The sequence below is a fragment of the Microtus oregoni genome, unplaced genomic scaffold (genome assembly GCF_018167655.1).
Source record: "Microtus oregoni isolate MIOR12 unplaced genomic scaffold, Mior012 000006F_ref0000085, whole genome shotgun sequence".
Classification (NCBI taxonomy): Eukaryota; Metazoa; Chordata; class Mammalia; order Rodentia; family Cricetidae; genus Microtus; species Microtus oregoni.
This window is the reverse complement of record NW_024543065.1, coordinates 30,830,583-30,857,264: the sequence shown is the minus strand read 5'-3', so window position 1 is coordinate 30,857,264 and position 26,682 is coordinate 30,830,583. Positions and strand designations below refer to the sequence as shown.

The 26,682-nt window shown below is 38.7% G+C and overlaps 1 protein-coding gene across 5 annotated transcripts in view; it reads right to left on the bottom strand.

Annotated features, from left to right (window-relative positions):
* Nucleotides 1-26,682, bottom strand: part of Atg5 (autophagy related 5) — a 107,958-nt gene that overhangs the window by 17,299 nt on the left and 63,977 nt on the right. For all 5 annotated transcript variants that reach the window (XM_041654796.1, XM_041654799.1, XM_041654797.1 and 2 more), the window contains one exon: nucleotides 1,269-1,386. In XM_041654796.1, the coding sequence (XP_041510730.1) occupies nucleotides 1,269-1,386 (118 nt within the window). The remainder of the gene's footprint in view (nucleotides 1-1,268; nucleotides 1,387-26,682) is intronic.

Here is a 26,682-nt window from a genome sequence, read left to right as displayed (position 1 = left end):
GCTTATTTTTAAAAAGTTATTGAGATATCAAAAATATTGAATGGAAGGAAGCCTTCAGTGAAAGTTAAAATTATAAAACAGTAAAGAGGGACTGTGTCCAAGCCCATACAACTTAGTGTTACTTCAAATGTAGCTATCATAAATACTATGTCTTGGGGTATGCTTATACAAGGAATTCAGTAATTTAATAGTCAGGGAACACTTACCCACTCTAGACATACAAGGCTTATAGTAAGCACTTTGATATGTAATATGTAGTCTAGGAGCTCAGGAAAGGCAAGTCACACACTTAAGACTTTATAAAACATACAACTTCTAACATCAATAAACCTTGACTCAGTAATTTTGTGTTGTGGTTCATGACCTTCTTTCTTAACCCCTTCTGATATGGTATCCCCCACCCCCATCAGTTCTAATTCTATTTCTTAGGAAAACAACTTCCTTAGATTATTTCATAAGAAACTATTGGAGTATTGCTTTCATGACTAATACCTCCTACCTTCATTCTTCTAGGTCTGAAAGAGTAAGGATGCTCAGGGTCCTAACGAACATGTTCATATACCACTGAGGATTCCTTAAAAAGTCGTCAGTAATGAGCACTGTAACACATCACAGGGCTAAGACTGCAAACTAGAGTTTCTTACCCAATGACTGGCTGATAAAAGCAGTAGGACACCTGCATAGACACCCACATACATGTATACATGTGCATATTTAGAGCAGATCTCAGGTGGAAATCTGATATGCCCTCAGGTTTTAGCACTGACGTAACAACACATGTGGAAACCTCCACAGCTGACCACACGTGACAGCTCACATAAAAATGTAGGCATGCTAAAAATACTATGGAAATCACCTTTAGGTTGCACACACAAGTAGGTGTATGTGTGTGTATGAGTGCAAAAATGAACTTGGTGTTCAAGCTTGTAATTCTATCCTCAAAATAATTCATTACATGTATGTGAATATTTCAACTTCTTAAAGAAATCTGAAACACCTTTGGTGCCAAGAATCTTAAATACATGTACATGTGTAATTGATTTTCAAACTCATTAAAATAGTACTTACAATGTCTCAGAAGGTGGGCACTGTATTTTTCCAAAGAGAAGTGATTTCTTGTCTTGCTACAAATGTTATAAAACGATATTCCCTCAAAAGGTAATAAAAATATCTTCATAAAATTTTATCAATGTAGAATATCCATTTAATGTCAGCAACCAAAGGCTTAGAAGAGAAAATGACAGTAATGTCTTGTGGTTGCTAAGTACCTTCAGGGGCGAGTGCGGAAGGACAGACTTCTCTGAGGAGATCTCCGAGTGTATGCAGCTGTCCATCGGCGGCCACAGGACGGAAGAGCTTCTGAATGAAAGGTCGTTCAGTCGTAGTCTATTTAGAAAATAAAAACCCAAGCAAGTAAGTCTTTGTTGCTGCTGCTGCTAACTACCGACATACAGATCATAAACATGGTCCTGGCACTAGTGTCTTCTGATGTGACTTAATCATAAATACACATAATAACCATATCACTGATGCGCTTACCACTGAGGAAAAAAGGTTAACCTAATAAATGCACAGAAATCAGACTCATGCAAATATGGAATGTCAGACACTCTTAAAAATCAACTAGCTAGATTTCAAATAGCAAATCCTCATTCCCCAATAGGGACAAAAGGCTTTGTTAATAACGCTTTCACTCAATCACCAAATACAGAAACACACCCTGGCTAACTACTGCATTAAAAAGGAAATTTTTTAAGGGCATAGAGATAAGGCTCAGGGGTTAAAAGCACTAGCTGCTCTTGCAGAGGATCATGGTTTAGTTCACAGCACCCATAGGTGGCTCACAACCACGTCATTCCAATTCCAGGGAATTCAACATCTTTTCTGGCATTCATTGACACCAGGCATATATGTGGTGCATATACACACACACAGGCAAAATATTCACACACATATTTTTTAATCTTTAAAAATGTTTTTAAATGAGACTATTGTAGCAAAGTTACAGGTTAAGTGGAGCAAGATGTTGGATAACAATGAATTCAGATCAAGCATCCAAGGTTTGATAGAGATAAGGGTTTCAGTGCCAGGTGTGGGATACATTCCTGAAAGTTAAAAGTCAAGAAGGGCCCAGAGACCACCAAAACAACACTGGCTATATTGCTATTGCTCCTGGTTGCCCACCATAACCAGATAGTAAGACCATATTGCTAAAGACACCACACATTTTGGTTGCAGGACATAGAGAAATCAATTTGGAACTGACCTGGAAATTTCTCCCTGCTGGCTAGCTCTCATAGTGCTGGAAGGTGCTACACAGGCCACTGGGGGAGAAAAACCATCAACAGTATTACCCAGTGGTGGTCCCTGCTTGCCACCATACTGACCTGCCAGACAAGACATACTCAAGACAATGAGATAATGGTGTGACTCTTGGGGGTAACCAAGTGCTTTCGGATCAGATCAGACCCAAGGCCTGCTCTACAGAAAGGAATCCATGTCTGACTGTAAACCTGGTCAAACACCCCTGGCTGGGGAAGCCACTGGCCTAGTGAGAAACCACGACTGTTGTTTTGTTAAATGGCCATGCTGTTGAACTGGTTTCTACATGTTTACATTTATATCTATGGATGAGTGCTGCTCTAAACTGGTCAGAGAAGCTTCTTGCAGTAGCAGTGATGGAAAGGCACATAACTGAGATGAGTCACTAAGTGTCTGTCCCTAAATCAGAGGTCTGCACCAACCCTCCTACCTCCAGGCTCAGAGAACATCACAGGTTAGACAATTCAGAGGAGCGCTGTGAAATATCCCCTGAACAGGACATGGCTGCTGTACTCATGATTTTATGAGTGAGCAGCTGTGGTTAAGTGCATAGGTTCAAACCAGTCAATGGTACACCATAGATGGGGAAGGGATTCAGCAGGTCCCACCCAGAGCTGCGTGCTGCCATTGGCAGTTGCTGGTTGCTAAAGGAGAGTCATATTCTTTAGGTGTGTAGTTGATGGTAAGTTAGTTGGTCATGCTCCAGTGATGCCCACACCTATGCGCATAGGCAGCGATGCCCACACCTACATACACAGGCAGCGATGTGCACACCTACGTGCACAGGCAGCGATGCCCACACCTACGCACAAAGGCAGCGATGCCTACACATGTGAATACAGGCAACGATGTCCACACTTATGTGCACAGCAGCACTAACTAAACTGAGTGAGTTACTTAAAAAAAATAGAAGAAAATAAAAAGAAGATACAGAAGGAAACTGGGTATATCAAAGTAACTCTGCATTCATATGAAACTGTCCAAAAATAAAAATATTCTTCAAAAACAAACACCCCAAACAACAGCAGCGGAGCTGACTACCGCACTGAAAAGGAAGGACTCTTCTTAGGAGAGTCCCTGTCAGAGTGACGTGGCACCGGGCAACTGACATCGGCCAACTCTGCATTCTTACCAAACTTCTAAGGTTTGACCAAGTTATCAGGGTAATCAGCACCAAAGGACTTATTCCTAATAGCTCCATATTCTGTCCACTCTTTTCTTTTCCTCAGTGGTCAGAGTACAGAAGCTCTGCAGTCAAGTAGCTCAGGCTAGCCTGTAATTTACCATCCTGCCTCCACTCTGCCTCAAGAGTGCTGGGATTACAGATGGTGTGCAATACCAACTCAACATCCCCCATCTCTTTTGTCTGAGGACTGTGATAAACACAAACAGACAAATTAAGAGAATGAAACGTATTTCTTTTCACCTCAACTGTTATGTTTCAATTTTAAGCCTCCTGGAATAAAAAAAAAATCACAAAATGTCTAAGAACAAAAATACGTTTAACCTAAGAAAATGACTTCAAATACCTCTTTGGGGAGAAATATATATATATATATATATATATATATATATATATATATATATGCTTTTAATCAGAGGAAGTTCTCAGTGTTTTTGAAACACTTATCATTTTAAAAGCTAATAAAAGCTAAAACATGAAGAAAAAATGTAAATATAAGCAATTCAGTGGATATATAATAAAAGTTAAAAATGGTATGTGAACCCATTTTTATAGGTTTATAGGAATTTTATAATTTATAAAACCCATTTATAGAATTATAGCTGAGAATTTGTGGTCATTATAAAGGTAAAGTGTACAAAACAAAAATCCAGCAATACATATTACAACTAATTTGGTTCCTTTCACTTATTTATAAAGCCTACAGTTTATTATATATTAAATTACACAAAGATAATAAAGTTAGTAGAGCCCCAGGAAAAAAAGAAACAAAAAGGGACTAAGGTAATCACTTAAGTCGTCACCACCCACTTAGGGCTGTCTGTCTTCCAGGTCACCAAGAAGCTTTTAAGACGGTTTAGTAAAGGAAGTGACATGATGAAAGAGCCTTCTCCAGACTAATGGAAAGCAAGCAGCATGGGGACAGTCTAGGTAGGAGATGAAATGAGGGCAGGTGGCAAAACAAGCCTTGGTGAGATAGCCTGGACAGGGTGAGAGGGGAGGGGATGAGTGCGGAAGGGCAGCAATGTATTCCCACCTAAGAGAGACCCGCAGGATATACTAGTTGGAGCTGAAGTCAGCAACTGATGAGGGACTTCCCTCTACAGAGCTAGGTGGGGAAAACTAAACTGAATACTGGGAAAGAGAAGGGAGGAGTCAGGGAGACGCCATGGAGCCCTACCAGAGATGGACAGTAAGCCACAGCCACATGGTGATACACAAATTAATAGAAATGGGTTAAATTAATATGTAAGAGTTAATCAATAAGAAGCTAGAGCTAATGGACCAAGCAGTGATATAAAAAATATGGTTTCTGTGTGACTATTTCAGTTCTGGGTGGTCGGGACAAACAAGCAGCCCCCTTACAACAAGCAACATCACAGTAAACTCTAGAAGGTTTGGTTCTCATTCATACCTAATTAACAGCAGAAACATGAGGTGGCTGAGTGACATCAAAATTATTTAAAAAACAACAGGCTAAACAGAAAACAGGCTAAACAGACATGTTAACAAGTTTTTAACATTTAAAGAAATTCTGATTTCATCATTGAAAAAAATGCCCCATTATTTCTCAGAATAGCTCCTGTTTTCACTCCCTCAGTTACACTAACACACCTTAACTCACTATCATAAAATGGTAACCAATACTCCAAAGAAAAGTGTTGTTTGCATGGATCACAAATAAAATGCAAAAGAAAAAGTCTATCAAACCCAGTCAAGTAGATCAATCAATACCAAATCAGTGTTGACAGCACAACTCTAGCTTGCTCTAGTAGTCTAGTACATTAGAAATTAGCAAACAGAAAGTGTGCAAGAGGCACATTCTTGCAAACTAAGATTAAGTCTGAGTTTCAGGCATTTATTAAACTAAATGCAACAAAAAATTTAAGGTGAGATTCTGATGTGATAAAGAGCTAGCTGGCAGTGCTGTATCAATCATTATAGAACCGTGGTTCTGTCATTCATTATAGAACCATGGCCACAATGACCAACTTTTTGAAAGTAACTACATATACAAATACACACAATTGTGTAGAGATGAGCCTAAAACATTCCATCCTGCAGAGAAGCTCAAGCAGGAAAGTAAACAATTCAAAATAGCTTCAGGAAGTCCTTGAAACTAACCAGATTCTCTAGGCCCCTCTCTGTCAGAGCAAGCAGTAAAAGCTGGGAGTCTTTCTCTATGGAAGGAAAGCTGAGTTAAAGAGACTCAGACAAGATGAACTGCAAAGGTGACTCTGAAAGCAGACCAGTTAACTAAAAGAGGTTTAGATCAACTGAGGCACCTGGGAAGGACACTCTATCAACTATCTGCAGGATGTTCAGTGTGTCCCAGGTTCTCAACTTTTATGAGCTGTCATTCATGCTGGGACAGGCAATGGTGAGGCAGCTGTCTGAGTCATTTCTGCTCTTCTATGTAACCCCTCACCTATTCTGTAAATAACCCCAATAAAGCTTACCGGTTCATGAACTTGGACATTGATCTGTCATTGGGTCCTATCTAGGGTGAGTAGACCTGTGTGTTGCGTCTCCCCAGGGAAAGTTTGTCACATAACAATAATGCTCAGGACAGCAAAACTTAGAAACAGCTTTAAATCAAAGGTAAGAAAAAACAGTGTCTTAGAAAGACTTCTACTTGAAACTTCTATCAGGCAGAACCTAATGATGAGAGGGGCCTGATTTACTGAAGTCTGCACAGAATTTACTAAGAGTAGTCCCCCAAAGGTTTAACATCTCCCAGTGACATGAATTACAACCAAACGGACAATCTCTTGTGTTGCTGTGAGAGCAGCACAGTGATATAGTACTTACCTGGCATTTGAGTGCTTGGTTCAATCCCAGCCCCACAAATACAAGCAAAGGCCAAAATTAACATCTTTTCCTCTAGAAGCCTTAGATGTACACGCTAGGGCCCCTGGTTAGGCTGAAGAAACAGATACTGACAGCGCGCGCGCGCGCGCACACACACACACACACACACACACACACACACACACACACGTTGCTTTGTCCCAGCTACAGCAAAAAGTGTTGATGTCACCAGCCATTTTACATGTGTTGGTCTTGAGTCCCTTTAAAAAGAGTGGTTAAATAGGGGCATTTATCAGTAATGTTTACATGATTTAGAAGGATTGCTCTGAATGAGTGAATATTATCAAATTATTATATGTACACACAAAAATGTCACAATGAAACTCATTATTTTGTATATTCTAACTATAAAAACAAAATGTAACAAAGACTATTTGGGTATGGTGGTGTTAAACCTATAATCTCAACAGTCAGGAAGCTGAGGCAGGAGGATCAAAGTTTGAAGCTAGACTGGGTTGGATATTTAAAAAGGATGAGAAATGAGAAAGGAAAGTAAGGAAAATAGAAAGGGAAGCCCAAACAACACAGATGAGATGGGGGTTTGTTGTTCAACTACTGCAGAGGATTTTTATTATGAATTGCAGGTATTTTAAAAGGCCAAGAAAAAAATCAAGCTATATTAAACTAGAATTGGAATTAGCAATTAGTTGAGAATGTAATTATAATTTCTTAATCAGGTAACAAGAACTATATGGTAAGAATTGCATCTAGGACTTACAGAAGTGTGCAGAAATGACCAAGACTGCTCTCGTTTTTTAGACAAAAACTATTTTTATATTATCACCAAAAAATTTAATTGGAAGGTAGTAGAATAACTGCTTTAAATAAAAATCCTTAATAAATAAAAAACCTGTAAACATGTTAAATTCTGCACAAAAGCTACCTTCCAAAATTAAAAACTGCAACAATTACTAGGTTCACCAAATTTTCTTGCTAGCAGTGAAATTTCTCCTACTCCAGTGAAAGACTCCACAGTAAACCACAAAGCTGATGCTATTCTATTCATAATGGTAAGACATCACAATGACCGGCATAAACAGAATTGCAAAGAACAATGATGTTTTAAGATTGCTTGTAACAAAAGCATGGGGAGAAGAAAAGGGAGAATTATCTAAGCAGGACTGTGGTTATAGTCTAGGATCTCTAGTAAATCATATTAGGAGTTTTCATTAAAGATCTATAATGTGCCAGGTGGTGGTGGTGCACGCCTTTAATCTCGGCACTCAGGAGACTGATGCAGGTAGATCTCTGTGAGTTTGAGGTCAGTCTGGTCCACATAGTGAGTTCCAGAATGGCCAGAGCTAAGCAGTGAGACTCTGTCTTTAAAAACCACAACCCCCCACCTCCAAAAGATCTGCAATGTACTTAAAAGGGCATAATTATGCTAACACATGCATAGATGGAACTATTTGTAAGCAACTGTAACACAGCAGTAGTGAGAGCAGAAACGCAAACTATGTACTGTGAGGAAATACCCTGAAGTCAGGGCACAAAACTTCACTATGAGGACTCAGGTCACACACAGCTCAGTTATAAAGCACTTGCCTACCATGACAAGGTTGGATCTCCCAGGACCACTAGATTAAAACAAACCAAGCCTGAACTTCTTACCAACAAGAACAAAAATAGAAAAATAACAAAAACCCCTAAGAAGTAGATGTAAGTTAAAGTTTTAAGAGTGAAAGATGCCCCAGTAGGTATAAAGAAAAGCAGTCATTGCATTGAATGTAAACTTTAAAACACATTTCAAAAGACGATGAAAACCAAGGTGAAATATAGATGGCCATTAAAGCTTAAAATAGAATCTTACTGATTATTTTTTTAATGAAGAAAGAGATAATAACATTTCAGCATTCACAGGGACCTGGAATAACAGTACTTGATAGAAATTAGTGGATAACAAAACCTAGCTAAGGGCCAGCACGTAGATGTAGTAGAATAAACAACTTTGATTGGAATCCCAACTCCTAGCACAAAGTAGGGAATCTACATGATATCCAGCAATCGGAGCCTGTTTCTCAATCTGATAAGCTGGGAAATATTATCTATGAATAATTATTATGCTAAAATAATAAGATAATACTTAAAATGTAAAATAAATAATGCAGTAGGTGGTAACAAGCCTAACTCTTTTCATTCCTCACTTTTAAACCACTACTAAATGAAAAGGATAGTGGTTCCTATAGAACCAATTACAGTGAGAATCAATGTAATTAACATTCCACCTTCAGTTTCCTTTGATACTTTATTAATTCAATTAAGTGCTCATGGCACAAAATCAAAGCTTTACACAGGACGTGCTGCCAGACTTTCCCAACAGCAACGTGACAGGCTCCAAACTGTCACAGGCACATGGCGCTCAAGATATACTCATGCATGTCAAATTTTGCATCACATGCTTTTCAGAAGCAGGTTCATATTTAAATTAGCTTAAGAATATACACCATTACAAGATCCATTAAAAAAAAATAACAGAGCAGTTTAAATCCATGCTTAGGACTTTACAGTAAACATTCTCTGGTGGGAAACCAGGAAGAGAAGTAATGAGATTCCTTTATCCGTTATGGAGAAAAATGGAGACTTGAAAACAAGCATGCTGAGTAGTTCTGCTAAATGAGTCTGAAGTCTACTTTTAATATTTTTAACACCAACAAGAAATAATAATTAGCATTTGAAAGGCTGCCATTATTACAGTCAGGAACACTTAATCTCTAGAGCAGCAGTCTTAATAGAGATGATAATTAAATAAAATACATCCTCACAACTGGCTTAAAGTTTGTTTTGTCTCATTGAAATTATTATATTTATTATAATTCTGTCCAGCCAGTGCCAAATAGATTTTTTCACATACTAGTTAAAGCAACATCTTTTCACTAAATAGTACGTGGTACAGGGTAGCATGGTTGACTCCTGAGGACTGAATTTGATGCTGAGCCCACTGATAGAAGAGATGGGGTCCTTGAAAATATTTTCTTTACTGTGTGAGTATGTGTAGTGCATTCATGTATACACATAGGCCAAAGGTGTATATCTAGATATTTTTAAAAATCACTTCTCCACCTTCCTTCTAAATTTTTTATTCATTTATTTTTATCAGCCTTGTGCCTGCATGCATGCTGTGTACCATGTGCGTTTCTGGTTTCCGTGGAGGCCCAAAGAGGGCACTGGATCCTTTGAGACTGGAGTTACAGATGGATGTGAACCACCACAGGTGTGCTGGGAAACAAAGTCAGGTCCTCTGGAGTATTTGTAATTACTCCAGTAATACAAACACTGGAATATTTGTAATACAGGTAATAGCCAGTGCTTTTAACACTGAGCCATCTCTCCAGTCCCACCTTACATTCAGAGACAGGGTATCTCACAGAACCAGGAGCTCCATGTTTCACTTCGCCTAGCTGGCCAGTGACCTCAGGAGTACTCTGAAGTAAGTTTACAGCATCACACAGCCACATCTGGTTTATATGGGTGCTAAGGATCTGAACTTAGATCTCATATTTATACTTTCCCAACTGGGCCAGTACCCTAGCACCACTTTAATTTTTTTTAATAAAATTTTTAGTAGCATGGCCAGAGAAGAAGATCCATAGTACTATCAATGATTCTAGAAATGATTAAAATATGCTAAAGATCTCTCTCCAAAGAATTCGGTCATACTAAGAGAATCATAGGGGAAGTTTTATCTTACTTAAAAGCTTTAACATTTTTACTAATTTTATTGAAAGTCATACTAGAAAAGTTAGGTGAATACAAGAATAATGTAACTAATTAATAATTTATTTTCTTCTGGAAAGTCAAATGGTAGTTTTGCATTAGTTTTTATCTTTATGGATGTTAACATAAAATAAATTAGAAGCACTTTCAATTTGTACAAATAAAGTAGTGAGGGGAAACGCCTGAATAAAAGCAGCTGTGGTCTCAGAAGTGGGACTGCTCTGAAGGCCAGTCAACTGTCTTCCCCAGGAGACAGTTGAGTCTAAACCTGGCCAAGACCCCGTGACTCTGCAGAGAAACCGACCATTTACGCCCACTCCTCCATACATGCTCCAATAGTTTTACAATGATGCTGAAATTTACCGTATGGGGATATTGTTTTTTGATGACGTATGTATTTTTTTTCAAAGGATCTCAATGAACCATTAAGAGATTATATGAAAATTTCTGTTCAATTTTTGAAGCAGCTTTAAAACAGAAGTGGTATTTCAGAGATTTGACTGCTGATATGATCTCCAGATCAGTAAGTTTAAAAACAAACCACCTGACTATTAAGAAACATCAGAGAAAAGGAATGAAGTAAAGGCACAAAACTCTTATAAGAAAACCGAGGAAGAAGCCTGTGACCTTGGATCAACAAGGTTAGGTCAGATTTTCTTAGCTATGAAAAAATAAAAGTAAAAAGCATGAGTAACAAAGAAAGTTCACCAAAAATTGAAAAGTTTGGGCTTCAAATGACACCATTCAAAAAAAAAGAAAGAAAAGCCGCAGAAAAAGAGGAAATATTTGCAAATTATACATCTATAAGACTAGTATTTAGAATATATAAAGAATTCTCAAAACAACAGAAAGACAACATTATTTTTAAAATGATTGAAGGGATCAGTTGGCAGTGGTGCACACCTTTCATCCCAACAGAAACAAGCAGATCTCTATGAGTTCAAGGCCAGCCAGGTCTACAGAGTGAGTTCCAGGATAGCCAAGGCTGTTACACAAAGAAACCCTGTCTCAAAAAAAACAAAACAATACAAAAATGATCAAAGGGGCTGAATAGAGCTCAGCAGGTAATGGTGCTTGCTGCACAATCCTAAGGACATGAGTTTGATTCCTAGAACCCACAGAAGCTAAAGGATAGAACTGATGCACAAAGGTTTCCCTAACCCCCACATTGCACTGTGGCATGTGTGTCCACACACACACACACACACGTGCACAGATGCATGCATACACACACACACACACACACACACACACACACACACACAACTAGTAACTAACTAAATAAGTAAAAATGAACAAAGGTAGCTGGGTATAATGATGTACACCTATAGTCAAGTAGAGGCAGAGTTCAAGGTCATTCCTCAACTACAAAGCAGGGTTAGGGTTAGGGCCTAGGCTACTGGATTAAAAGCCTGTATCAAAACACCATCCTACCCATAACTAACTGAATAAACAAATAAACAAACAAAACCCCACAAATAAACAAATGTCAGTAATTTAAATTCTCATAAGAAAACACAAAGGCTGACACAAATAACGACTTAAGCACAGGGAAAGATTCTTAGCAGGGTCACTAGTCAAAGAAATGCAGATCAAAACCACAATGTGGTCAGGGAACAGTGCTGGGATGAAAATGACAGAGACTAAGCACTGGCAAGGCTGCTGGCACCCTCATTTATTATGGGTAGGAATACAGTGAAGATGCTTTGGAAAATACACCCACAGTACTTCAAAAACACTAAACTCTGCATATAACCTGTATATTGGCCTCTTTAAATACCCTCAGAAAAGAACAAAATGATCACCATAAAAAATTGTGCATAATCATTCACTATTACATTCATAGTAGCTTCGTAATAGTCTCAAAGTGAAAACAATCCAAATGTCTATCAGTGGGCAATAGCTGTACACTGGACCATACAAAGACCCCATTGCTCTAGATGAGCAATTGTGACCCACAGCATGCATGAACCTGAGACATTATGCAAGTGAAAAGATGTCAGACACAAAGTCATCTGTATTATATATCCCTCTAATTTCTTACAATGTCCAGAACAGACAAAAAGCACAGACAGAGAAAATAAACTAGTGGCTGCAGTAAGCGGGGAGGTCAATAATGGCTAAAGGACATGGAATTTCCTCTTTGCGAGATGAAAATGTGAAATTTATAATTTTGATAGTTGCATGAATATGTGATATTCTGAAAAACTCATTGAATAGTATTTTAACTGAGTGATATGTACGCTATTAAAAGTAACAACCCAACAAGGCTGTTGAGTACTCAGGTGTGACTAGTACAAAACTTACAAGAGAGATCAAGACACTGTTCCCTGCCACACATTTTAATTTTTACTCATAAGATTTGATAAGAGTGATGAATCCTCTTGGGGCAAGTCGCAAGCTTTGTAAAATGACTAAGTATGAGTTACTTCAAAATAATTATATTTAAAAAAATCAAAAGCGGTCGAGAGCCTGCAAAGGTTAGAGAACTATTCTTACCATCATCAATTCAGAACATTTTTACATTTCCCCTAACAGAATGAACAGCAGAGCAAACAATTCTGAATGAGAATAGAAGAAACTTTGCCTGTTTGCCAAAAGTCATGTAGTATTTTATGACTTAATAACTAAAATGTAGCTGAAAAATTTTAAAGTACACGATGTTAGGCTTTTTTTTTTCCTTTGTTTTTCGAGACAGGGTTTTCTGCGTAGCCCAGCTGCTGTGGAACGAACTCTAGACCAGGTTGGCATTGAACTCATGGAGGCCACCTGCCTCTGGAAGGCTGGGATTAAAGGTGTGTGCCACCACTGCCCTGCCAAAATGTTAGTTTTAAGATGAAAGTTTACCAAAATACATGCTGTTAATCCGGATTAATTTGAGTGCATGCACACTGATGGTCAGAAAGCTCGGAGTTATAATTAGAGATGGTTTTTAGCTGCCCCAATGAGTGCTAGGAACCTAACTCAGGGTCTTCCTGCAAGAGTTTTAACCTCTGAGCCCCAGAGTCACACTTACTACATCACATGTGACCTTTCCACTTTATGAGTACCTTTTCTTGTCAACAACAGTATTTTTGTAAGACCCAGTCACTGTGAATTGCTTTTCTTTCTTTCTTTCTTTCTTTCTTTCTCTTTCTTCCTTCCCTCCCTCCCTCCCTCTTTCTCTCTTTCTTTCGTTGTTTCTACGCGTAACAGCTTTGGCCTTGAACTCACAGAGATCTACCTGCCTCTGCTTCCCAGTGCTGGGATTAAAGGTACACGTCACCACTACTTTTTTTTTTTTTTTTTAAAGATATGGTCTCTGAACTTGAACAAGTGAGGAATCCTTGGTTCCTCTTAGAGTTCTGGGGTCACTTCCAGATGGGTGCATAGATGAGGTTTACCTCTGCCTCCAGGCATCCTAATACCCAACAATGCCACTATTGTTGGGTGCAACATGCCAGCAAGTTGATTAAGGCTGATAACACACAGAGCCCAATACAGGGCGAGGTTGTCCTTCTGATGTAGAAACCTGGTCAGTCTCATCAGCTGCTTCCTCATGCAAAAGCTCTCAGCTTAGCATTTAAGGATAAATACAAACAGGTGTTTCTGGGCTGCATCGAAATCTGGAGTCTAGAGCCACCTCCCAGTGCTTCGTTTACCTGCTGGACTTCACCCGAGCCTGCCTGTAGGCTGACATGGGCAACTACCATTGGATCCACAAGTCAAACGGCACTTGCGACCTATGGCAGGGCTTCAATGTATCCATCTAGGACATCAGTGTTTTCTATGCCATCTTCTTCAAGGTGTGTGCTATCACCAGGTGCATGCTCCCTGACTCTGAGAACATGCGCACCACACTACGGTGAGTTGGTCACACAGGTGGTGACTGTGGCAGTCTGTGTTATGTCCTACTCCTTCGACAATGTGCAGAGACACACACGTAATGCTGCAGTCTGCAGGAGAAGTAGCCAACATCATGTACAGGTAGCCTTTATTGCTGTAGGAAGATCTACAATGACAAAGGAGGGAAGGCCTTCCTCAAAGGGGGCCTGGCCCAGCATTCTTTGTGACAGAGGCAGGGGCTTCATGCTTGCTATCTACAACGAACTCTTTGCTGCACATCACAGTCACAAGAAGCCATTGGGAAAGTCCCTAAAACACTCCTGGGAAAGGGTGGAGAGAGGCTCATCCTTAAAACCATGTTGAACTAGGTTGGCCCACAGAAGGTCTCAACCACATCACCTCAGGTCTACAAGCCAGGAGGAGGTAGACTTAGAATCCCTTTGTCTAAGTAGACAATCATGTGTTCCTGTTTGTTATGAAACACTATGTCTCTGTGGCAGTGCTAAAATTGTAATCATGTTCTATAATGGGCACTCTGTTGGGAAACAATAAACCAAGACCAGGAAGAAATTAAAAAAAAAAAAGGCTCTGGCTGGCTTCTTATAATCCTCCTGCCTCAGACTCCTGAGTACTGGGATTATAAGTATATTCCACCCCCTCCCCCCAAATAATTCATTTTAACTAGTCAGCTCCTTGCTTCTGTCTTTTTTCCCCTCTAGGCTGTCATGTGTAGAAGTCCTTTGTAGACTTGTGGCAACACTGAAGAAGCATTTATAAGCAGCACAGGTAAGGCAAAAGCAGTACTGCCAAGACCAGCCTTGGTCATCGTGACCTTTAAACAGGATTCTGGGAGCATTATGTCCATCAAATATGAATATGAACTAGATGTAGTACTGGAAAGACAGGTAGGTAGATCTCTCTCTGTGAGTTTAAGGCTCGGCCTTGTCTGCATAGTGCCAGGATAGTCCAATGTAGAGAGACCCAGTCTCCAAAAACGAAACAAAACAAGATTGATATAACCCTTGTATAATTTAAATAACAACATGCCCAAACTAAGAAATGGACATAATGGTAGAGATCTGGAAAAAAAATGCATCCTGTAATCAAAGACGTTAGTGAAGTTATATGTTATCTAGTACTAGCATAGTACTAGCAAAGGAGGATGCTCTGTGGCTAAGAAGATAAACATGGCTTCAGGAATAATTACCGAATAGAGGAGAGTCGAAGAGCACGGTGTTATAGCCTAAAATATAATGTTTCATTCAATAAATTTTGGTTGCCTTAGGATTAACTGCAGTTCAGGGAAAAATGCTCCTGATTACACAAAACATGAACTATAATAGTATTTAATACAAATGTTGTCAAAACATTCCAAAGCAATAAAACTAATCCATCACATATAACACACAGAAGACATGGAAGAAAAAAAAATAAAAACTTGAAAATAACAGTGTATTTGGGAAGAAAGTAAATTTTTAGTTCTCTTCCATTAAGCATTCTCAAACTACATAAAAACCAGAGTTCAAATTACACTTTGATGTTCAGGTCCTCTGTCCTGTTTTATATGAGGCATCTCAGCTTCGACGAGCACCTAATGAAGAGCATTGCACCCCAGTCTGACATTACTTTAAATGCACACAGTCAGAAATTAGCTGTGGCTTACAGCTAACAATTACCTTCATCACTTCGGTGTAGTTTTCTTCAGCAACACACTCCTCTAAAAAGTAAACTTCAAGACTTTCATTAAAATAGGAAATGGTTTACTATGTAGCAAACATACTTCAGATTTATGAAACATAGGAGAAGATTCCACAAGGGAGGAAAAATGGGAAAGTATAAAAAAAGAAAAAGGGAAAAAAGAAAGGAGAAAGAAGAAAGGTACCAAGAGAAAAATAGTAATGTGGTATTTAAACAAGTAGAATAAATTACTTCCTTTTGTATATGCAAAATAACTAATGACTCTCTTATCTGTGCCTTGAAAATTCTAGGTAAAATGTTAAGGATAAGTACTGCATTGGTTATCCACATTAGCTTTTTATCCCTTTCAAGGCAGGGTCTAATATAGTCCAGCCTGGCCTCCTGTATATATTCATATACAGCTGAATATGACCGTCTGATCATCCAGCCATTACTTCCAGATACAGGTATGTACCAACCACACCTTGTTTTCTAGGTCTTTAACTTTGAAAACATGCTATTTAACACACATTAATTTTCTACATTTGTAATATACTTTCTATTTACAATGATATGAGGCTATGCCTATATGGCATAAAGAATAGTTAAATCAAGTTCAATAAATAATATGCCTTTTCATTCATGCACAAGCATTACTTACCGACATCTAGTACACAAGTAACTTTCAGTGAACTCAACAGGCAACTCAAAATGCTAAAATAATACCATTTCACACCTTGTTCAATTTGACTTAGTTTTATACATTTGGTTCTGCAGCAAGTGAGTTTAATGAAAGTATCACAATCAAGGTACACATATGGTCTACTAAAATTTGTATCTAAGCTTGTTGGATTATAATCACTCTTGCTTTCAGTGATAGAGATTTCTCTAACCCTCAGCTCAAGGCACTACTCTCTATTAGTGGATTCTTGAACCAGTACTGATGTTCGGCTGGTACTCTCTTTTTAAGGAGACCATTAAGAAATTTACTCTGTTCAAAGCAGAATATATTCTGTAAAATGTTCCATGGCACCAGACTTGGATAATACAATAGCATATTTGTATCAGGCTATATTATTAACTAAGGATTAAAGTGTTAACACACCTCAAACAACCTGCCTAGGCACTGGCTCATGTATACCATGAACCGATTCACCATCAATATAATTTATGAGCATATCAGTGCATTTGGCACATGCGTATGCATTATAAAAAAATCTGCACGGACCACAGAGCAAAGTAAACTGGGATGGGGGCCATTTTTCTTTGGCGTATGACCGACAGTAGGTTGCCCATGCTGACGCTGGCAGCACAAACTGGACTCAGTGGGTTAGAAAACAAGAGGAGGACAAAGGTGGGAGGGACACATGTTGGGAGTGTGTGAGGACAGTGGAATGGGAGGAGAGACTGGGTGGATATAATTAAGGTACACTCTATATATGTATGAAATTGTTCAAGAATAAAAATATTTTTAAACAGGTATGTCTCAACAACTCTGTCATATACGATGTAAGATACACACACACACACACACACACACACACACACACACACTGATCAAAGAAAACTGTCCAGGCTCCAATGAAACAGAATAGAAATTAGTTTTGCTCTGCTTATGTGCTTGAGAGTGTGTTTGTAGGTGGTGCTGGGGACTTAACTTGGACCTTGGGTATGCTAGGCACATGCTCTATCACTAATCTACCTTGCCTTGTTCTTTTAAAATTGATTTTCCTTCTCATATTCCTAAATGATTACCTGACATTGAACCTTCTTGAAAGTATTAGCAAGTAGTTATTTTTAAAGTCTGAGTAATTACCAAAAGCAACTCTCATATTTGCCTCAAAGAAGGAACCACTACTAAGAATCAAAGCCTGGTAATTCTGTTCTCAACGGACAGGTGTGTGCTCTGCATGTTATATGAAAATCATTTATGAGAAGAACAGGAAAAAAATTAGAAGGTAGTTTTCCCTATTGAAACAAATAAGTGAATAAGCAGATTTCTGACTGCACAGAGCTGTTCAGCAGGTTGGATGACTGCCTGAGAAGCATCATTCCAGATGTTGACATTATGTATATTTTAAGGGACTGATGAAGTCCAACAGTGACAAAGAAACCAAGAAACCAAATGGTCAGTGGGGGTGGTTATGAATATTAAGGTCAAGGAATGAAAATTCTCTACAGTGACTAAGACAGAGTTGCTGCTGCCAAGATCATATTAGAGTGGTAGCAAATCAGGAACGTGGAGCCCATAAGGTGTACGTGAATGCGGATGAACTGAACCTAACCACTGAAACAGTAAGAACAGCATTTACTACCAGTGCTTGTAATCTACCTCCGAAACATCAGCAATAAACACATTCTTACAGATCTGATATGTACACAGCTTACTGTTTTGTGATATTAAATACTACTGACAAGCTCATCACATACTTCTATTTTTAACAACTATAACATTTTAAACTATATTACATTTAACATAAGTATCATCAATCAAATTTTAAAATTGACCAATTCCAGACTTACTTGCTCTTACTGTATTTATTCAAATTCTTAGGAAGGAGAGGTGAAACAATCATATTGTTGGAAGAGAAAGAAATAAATATCAGTAACTGATATCTGGTGTGTATATGTGTGTGCTCCGTGTTGTACTAAAGTAATAAAAACACTCTTACTTTTAAAAACTTAATTATTGTTGAGCTGTGACTGCATGATGTGTGTGGTGGTCGGAGGACAACTCGTAGGAGTTTGTTCTCTCCTTCCATCTCGTGTGTCCTAGGGAATCAAACTCTGGCTGGCAGACTTACATGGCAAGTGCTTTAACCAGATGAATCACTTCCTCTGTTCCCACTTTTACTTACAACCAGCAGATTCTTAGTGAAATTGTTTAAATCATCTCATTCACACTGTCTTTTAAGATGAGATATTAATGACTGAGGCTTTAAGGTAACTTCTGATTATCTCACACAGTTATAAGCAATAACATTCATTATATTCCTAAAACTGATCTTAAAGTGATTAATAACAATTGCCTAAGTGGTAAACAAAGAACTTTCTGTAAGGAAGAAAAGGCCCCACACACTTTTAGCTATGCTTCAATTTCTTCACATTTTCTGTGATCTTTCTCTATAGAAGAAAAGGGACTGAAGGCTGCAAGCCACACAGCTGGGGAATAATATATGTATGTACAAACTGAACAAATGAGAAGCAATAATGATAAGGCTAAGAAAACAAAAGAAATTAACTCAACAGCTTATGAAAGAGAACAGGCTCCACTGTCTCCACCCAAACCCCAGGTTTTCTAATCACCAGATGGAAGAACCCAGTGAATGTCAATGACCAAAGTATCTCTCAGAGAGCTCATCCAGATACATGAGCACATGAGGGAATAAACACATATAAAATAGTCAAAACAACCTGGTTCTCAAAAATACAAAATAAACGTTGGCAATTACTGTTATTCATATATAATTTGCTTTCATTAATTTCTTTCCATAGGAAGTAGTTTAATTCTAAACCATCGGAGATTACTAAGTACATTGAAAAACTTGCTGTGTTGGACTGCCCTCTGCAGGCCTCAATTTGTCTACTTATTTTAAAAGGGCCATAGAGAATATAGGATTCATGTATGTTAAAAACAACACCAAAATCATAATTCATCACTCTTAATGGTAGGATGCAGTTTCTGAAACAGCTATCAAGATGCAAAGGAAGATAGCCAGCAGTTTACTAAATTAGGAAACACTACATACACTCCTGTCTACAATAAATGGGAAAAGGTAAACTGAAGATCAGAAGGCTTAAGATCAGAGATGTTATCAGGTCATCAATTATATACTGGGCAAGCCAGTTTTAGCCAAGTTGTTTGACTTCAAAATCAGCGTTAAGATGTCAGATAATTACCTAGCTTCTACCATGAAAAAGGTGCAATGCCTAAGATAAGAAAAGAGAGAACAAAGAATTAACCTACAGATAGCAGCAAGTGAAAAGACTGAGGAAGATTTGACAGAGATGTGATATTTGAGGTAAGGTTATAGGCACTGTGAGAGGAAGGTCTATTTCACTGAGAAGTTAACAGGGCAAGAAAATAAAACAGCAAAGTTTTAAACAACACCATGTGATGTTATCTGGATACTGGGTAGCTATGCGTAATATCAAAATAACAGCAATGTGCTGGCTGGGTGTGGTGGCACATGTATTTAGTCCCAGAACTAACGAGGCTCAGGGTTCAAGGGCAACCCTGGCAACAGAGCGAGAACCTCTCTCAAAAACAAAACAACACCACAATAAATAGCTCTCTAGGCTGCAAGGAAAGAAACATGGCAGAAAATTTTACGAGAAACACAGGTTCTACAAGGAGGAAGGAAGAAGAGTACAAATGAAAAGATGGAGACTACTGGCAGGTGATTCTGGGACATCAGGATGAGCGATTCACATAAAGTGAGCAAAACTTAGTCCAAGGATGGAGTCTAGCGACGTGTGGGGAAAGAAACAGGAATAAACAAAGACTACTTCACTGGCCATGAAATAAAACACAGAAAGCATGACAAAACATTAAAATAATTTGCAACAAAATTATCATTTAAGACAATTCAACAGAAAACGCACTTGCCCAGTGTACTTGCCCTGAAACAGCAGGCCTGAACTAGGGCCTTCTTTCTTCACCTTACCCCGCTTTCCACACTAAGGATTCTTAAACATTACTGTGAACTAGACACATTTAATCATTGCAGTAACAAAATATTACTAATCCACTCTCTATAGATATTGAAGACTCAGAATGTGACAGGAGTGCACCAAGCCGCATGCCTACCTGGATGCACAGTTGAAAGTGCCCAAACCAGAAGCCCCTTTTCCACTTTGGAGGTGGCCGAGTATGTCCTGGAACTTGCCATTTTCTTGCCACAGTCCCAAGCCTGAGATTACAGTAATATATCACTGTCCCTGGCTTAAAACATCTCCATTTTAACCACTGTATGGCTACATGCTAGAGAGTTAATTCATTAAGATTTTCCAAAGTTCTCTATGTGGGGGATCATCAGATATATGATGAAAGATTTTAAAAAAAGCAATCATTGATCATTTAACAAATCAAGGCTCTTACTCTTAAGTAGAATACTCAGCTAATATTTCTGCATTTTAGAAATAGTTATAACAACACTGGCAATCAGGCATGCACACCTTTAACCTCTCTGGAGATAGAGGAGGTGGATCTCTGTGAGCTCAAGGCCAGTACATAGCAAGTTATGGGACAGTCAGGATGACACAATAAGACCCTGTCTCAAAACAAAACATCTCCCCCCACCCCAAATTAAACAACAAAGTAGAGGTTCTCTTCAGTAATGGCCAGTCTTTCGAATGCTCTCCTTCAGAAAGTAAGGAGAAACACTGTGATGGTTATGTCCAGGGAGGTGGGCCTCTGGGCAAATGTGTAGGGTTATGTTGATCACACTGACTGAGGCAGGAGCATCAGCTCTCTATTCCTGATGGGTTTGTGTGTGTGTGTGTGTGTGTGTGTGTGTGTGTGTGTGTGTGTGAGAGAGAGAGAGAGAGAGAGAGAGAGAGAGAGAGAGAGAGAGAGGAGAGAGAGATTGATTGATTGAGACTGAGATTCTCCTTCGTGGAAGATGCTTTTGTCAGGGTTCTTAACATAACAATAGAAGAAACTAAAACACTGACAATGTGTTGTAAAATTAACTGGTTTAAAGTAAACAAACAAAAGAGCCAATGGCTTGCAACAACTCAGAGGGAACCTTTGTTCCAAGAAAAACCTTTGTCACTTTTTAGCTTTCTATGATTCTACTCATGCCAAAAGCTTTCCAGTAGACTGCACACATCCTTAGTCTGGACTGCTGCAGCTGTGTCACTGAAGAAGTGCCAGAATGTGGTTGGAGTGCTTTTTCAGAAAACTGTCCTTTGACTTGTCTGTCTACGGTTTATCTGGTCAGACAGAGAGATCACTCAGTGAAAACAACTTTATATCCATAAATATTTAAGGAAAAATCACTAGCAATTTTAAATCATCATAGCTACTAGAAGACAACATTAATAGCAAGTTAACCAAAAAATTGAATAGGAAAATCTAGGAACAAGAAATTGAAAGGGTATGAAAGCCCCAAACATCCAATGGCAATACAGAACAAATAAGACAGAAGAGAACTGCACTCACAAAAGAAGCTCTGTGCTGACTCCAAATTCCCATCCTGAGGCTAGTTTAGAAGATAGCTTCATATAAAAAGTAAAGCCAGTTTGTACATTGTTTTTTCCGCACAATTTAGGCATGGAAAACATACATACACACACACACACACACACACACACACACACACACACACCAAGATGAACTCATTACAGTAACTTAAATATTCTTTTGAAATTGTCAGATGACTACATAAATTACAACACATAAAGAAAATAAGGAAATAGAAACTGGACATGCTAGATAAGAACTTTAAACAGAACTATTCATTGTATAAAGGAATAAAGAAAAACACTACAAAAATAATTAAAGGAAAGTAGTTAAACATTTTTAGTAAATAGAAATTTCAAAGCTAAAGAAATAGAGCTGAGCATACTGGCTCAGGTCTATAATTACAGCACTTATAAAGATGAGTTCAAGGACAGCCTGAACTACATAGTACACGGTGAGTTCAAGGCCAGCCTAGGCTACATGAGACCACCCTTACCCTACCCAGCAAATGAAAATGTAAGTTGAGCCACAGTTAAGTAAAAATTGAAAGCTAAAATTAAATAAAAATAATGGGGGAAGGAAGAGGCGAGGATGGTACTGGAATGCTGGCTCAGCAGCTAAGAGCATGGCTATTCTTTCAGAGGGCCTGTGTTCATAACTGCCTATAGCCCCAGACCCAGATCTCTATGTCCGCACCAGGCATGAGCACACTGCACACACATACATGCAAGCAAACACACAAACACATAAAAACAAATATTAAAAAATATTGCAAGCAAAAATAAGAAAATGAATCAGAATACTGAAGAAAAGTATATGGAGCATCCAGAAATATATTCTAGTAGTCGGATTACTTTAACATAAAGTAGAAGAGGCTTGTGGGTAAAGGCTAGCTTGTACTAAGAGAAAACAAATTACAGCCCACAAACACAATCAAAATGTATTACAAATGACAATATATATTCTTTGGAAATGAATTAAAACTAAAGTTAATTTACTAATCAGTAAGTCCATCTTTTTTGTCTCTAGCTTTTTGGTTAGAGGTAATGACAAAATGCCAGCCAAAATAAAAGACAGTAAGAGACCAGGAATATAACTTTTTTACCACAATGCAGTAACCATGGAGAAGAACCTTAAGAGGCACTGCCATTGCCTCTCTCACCTGTTAGAAACTTCAGAAAATACAGCAGCGTCTGACATCTGGCCCCTCCTCAGTTTAGGAGGTAACAAATTAGTCCCAGTAAATTCACTTTCCAAATAAAATCATGTTCTCAGAGATCCCTTAGCTATTACTTTCTTAAAGGTTTCAGTGCATTACAATAGAAGTTAAGTAGATTTTCTTAAGTAAAACTGGAAAGCAAATCTCTCGATTAAATTAAAACATTATTGAAGCTTTAGTGATTAGTAAAATGACTTTATGCTGGAATAATGGGAGGGGAGGGGAGTTCTGGTGGTTATGAAACACTGACAAACTATATTCAAACTGTTTTATTTTTACAGCTGATAAAGACAAGCAGAAATCATTTAAACTTCCCAAGAAACCAGACACTATTTACCAATCTCTCTTTATTGTTTAAAACTTAAAATAACATAGTTATATTATTCTTAAGAAGAGTCTCAAGCAAGCTGCAAACAAAATGACTAAAGGATGCCGAACCATGATTGACAGCTATTCAGACTTTAGCTACCTCTTAAGACTTCCCTCCCCATTCTTTATCTGAGAAAGAAAATCCTCAATGCAGTAACCCTTCCTTTCCTTTGCAGCCTTATTCCTTGCCTAATTCTTACTTTTGATGTCCATGATAAACAGAACTTCTGTCCAAATCTGTGTCTCTTTTGCCTACAAGTCCTCATGTCTCTTTGTATATCCCAAGCCTACCTCCTCTGCTCAATTTTGGGATGCATCACTTCCTTACAGAGGTCTTTTCTGCCCTCCCAACCTACCCACTGGCATCTGACTTACTGATAGAATGGGCTCCTCTTCATGGAGCTCACACCTGCAGTTTTCTACTGTCTGCACACTTAGCTCTTTAGCTTCCTTTAACCTTTATTAAAGGCTTTATAAACAGTGTAGTGTAACATCAGCTCAATATAATATAATACTATCCTCCTGACTCTCCAGTGCACAGCTCAGGATGGAACATGCCACATAAGGCAAATCAGAGTTTTCTTATTCAACTCCACTGGCAGAGAAACAGATATACTGTGGCTTCCTGAGAAGACATGGTATCCTCACAACATGCCTAACTGCAAAGTATAAACATGAATGTCTAGAGGTTTTAACACAAGCTCCAACACCCATAGATTTCATGGCCATTTTACAAAGCTTCTTGGTGGGGAGCCTCATTAGTCACCATCTGTTTATGTGTGTAATTCGAGATAACATTTTGGTTACTTGTCGGAAACACCTCTTGCCATTAACCTCATTTCTAGAATACTGCCTCACACTGAAGCACCTGGAGTTCAGGAACACAGACCTGAAACTCACGCACTGACTACTATGTAAATGACAGAAGCATAGTCTGTAACAATGCTAGAGAATTGTGGATGAATCTGACTTTACCATAAAATTCTGTCACTTGACTGTACTCATTCTGAGTCCATGATGAACACCATCACATACGAAAAAGAAATAACATCTAAATAAACATTACAGTAGTTGAGGATATGAAATATCACCAGTCACAGAATTTTAGATTCCTCTTGGCTCACTTGGACAAGCTGCATTCAAATTATTTCATTCATTGTGATAATTATGTTATATAAGTAGGATAAATTTAATTTGGAAATAATTTGTTGACATAGCAGAGCTAGGTCTGGGTGCTAACTCTACATTTCATTTGTACGATCCCATGGAAACGACATGAGTCCCTTCAGAGTCAACTAAAATTTTAGTAAAAAATTACTCTTCATTTGTTTATTTAATGCAGGTTTCTGGGCTTTCCTTAAATATTCTTACTAAGGTAAGGTCTCGTATGTATATGTTTGTGTATGTGTGATATTTAGATTAAGTGTTAACTAAAATGCTGCATACATAACAGCTGCACCTAATAAACAGTCACACAGGCAATCAGAAACTCGAAGTCCAAATCTGATGCTACTACTAGAATATAATTAGGAAAAAGAAATGGAGCCTCATTTCCCTTTGGCTAGGGCATAAAAGGAGACTTAAAAATGCAAGAGAGAAATGAGGAGAGCAAAGACAATAAATTATCAAGAAATATAAATCTAAAACATTGGTATTTACTTACATACCACACAAACTTTATTCAGACTCAAATCAGAACCAAAATGGCATGGAAGAAAAGCTTGTAAAGCAGCTTAGAAACCATTAGGTCTCCTGCTCCTCCCCTGCCCCCACACAGGAAAGGGCCTGCAGGAAGCTGGGCTGTCAGCCTCCATCTGGCAGCCAGGTCTAGTGGAGCCAGTTCTGAGAACTCTCTAAGTTCCCACTTTCTATCTGAGGACAGAATTTATAAAAACCATTCTCTCAAGCTCGGGCAGTAATGCACACCTGAAAGGCCACTACATGGAAGCCTGTGAGCTTTCGGGGTCAGTCTAGTCTAGTCTACAAAGCAAACCCTATCTCCAAAACAACAACCTCCTCCCTCCCTTCTCTCCACACCGAATTCTTCCATATTGTGACACTAGGCACGAGATAATAAATTGATCTCACAATTGTCCCTGAAATGAATTGAAGGCCTCTTCTCATACATGTGTACTACTGGGACAACGATAATCCTTATGTTATGCACCATCTTTCCCTACAGGAATGTCAAATAGTCACAACAAAGAAACTGTAGTATAGTTCAGAAGACAGGCTAGAAGTAAACCATTTACATTAGCACTCTGAGGCCCAAAGCTCAAGATGCTGTGGAACTCTCTCATGGTGATGGCCTCAGAGACTGTTGGGTAGTTATCCAATTACATCCCATACAGTAAGGTACTTTGTGAGGTTGTGGGTGGGGTACCCGGCAGTATATTACTAGGGACCTCATTGCATACGAAAACGAAAATAAAGAGTTAGTAGAATTTACACTCAGGACATTTTTCTAGACTGAAAGCATAAACTAAAACTGACTTTGTGAAAAATATGAACCTTGGGAAAAACACCTGCCATGCTACCTCTGAGTACTCACACTTTCAATTTCTGCTATTAAATGATTTTTTCATTACAGTAAATACCTTGCTTTTGCCAGGCGGTGGTGGCGCATGCCTTCAATCCCAGCACTCGGGGCAGAGAGGCAGGTGGATCTCTGTGAGTTCGAGACTAGCCTGGTCTACAAGAGCTAGTTCCAGGACAGTCTTCAAAGCTACAGAGAAATCCTGTCTCGAAAAACCAAAAACCCCCCTTGCTTTCTAAAGTACTATTGACACAACTTCTTCTACAGTGCCAGGGATTGAATCCAAGGCCTCATCTATGCTAGTACTGCGGTAGTGCTGACCTACAAGTACACCAGCAAGCCATCAAGGTACAGTTAGTATTTGCCATATGCCAAGCATAGTGGACTCTTAAAAAGTACTCTACAGAATCTTATCTTGACTTTTTAAACTTGCTGTGAGACTGACCACAGACATTGTCTACAACACTGAGGACTCCCTATCTAGGCTGATTCTCTTCAGATGCAGTAGCAAACACTGACCACTGCCTCCTGGGGAGGCACGAGATGTCTATGAGCCTTCACCAGTTTATCACCAGTCAACACAAACCATGCTTTATGCATGCTTCTCTCAGAGACAGCACAGTGCACACTGAACAGCAAAAATCAATAAAAAAGAAAGAAAAGCAGCAGTACTAAATCAACTATGAAAAGGATGCTATGTTTGCTTACAGTGTCGTAGGTGTGGCTTTGTTCATTTTATGTAGGGGCATATATATCAGGCAAATAGTTTTATCACTATT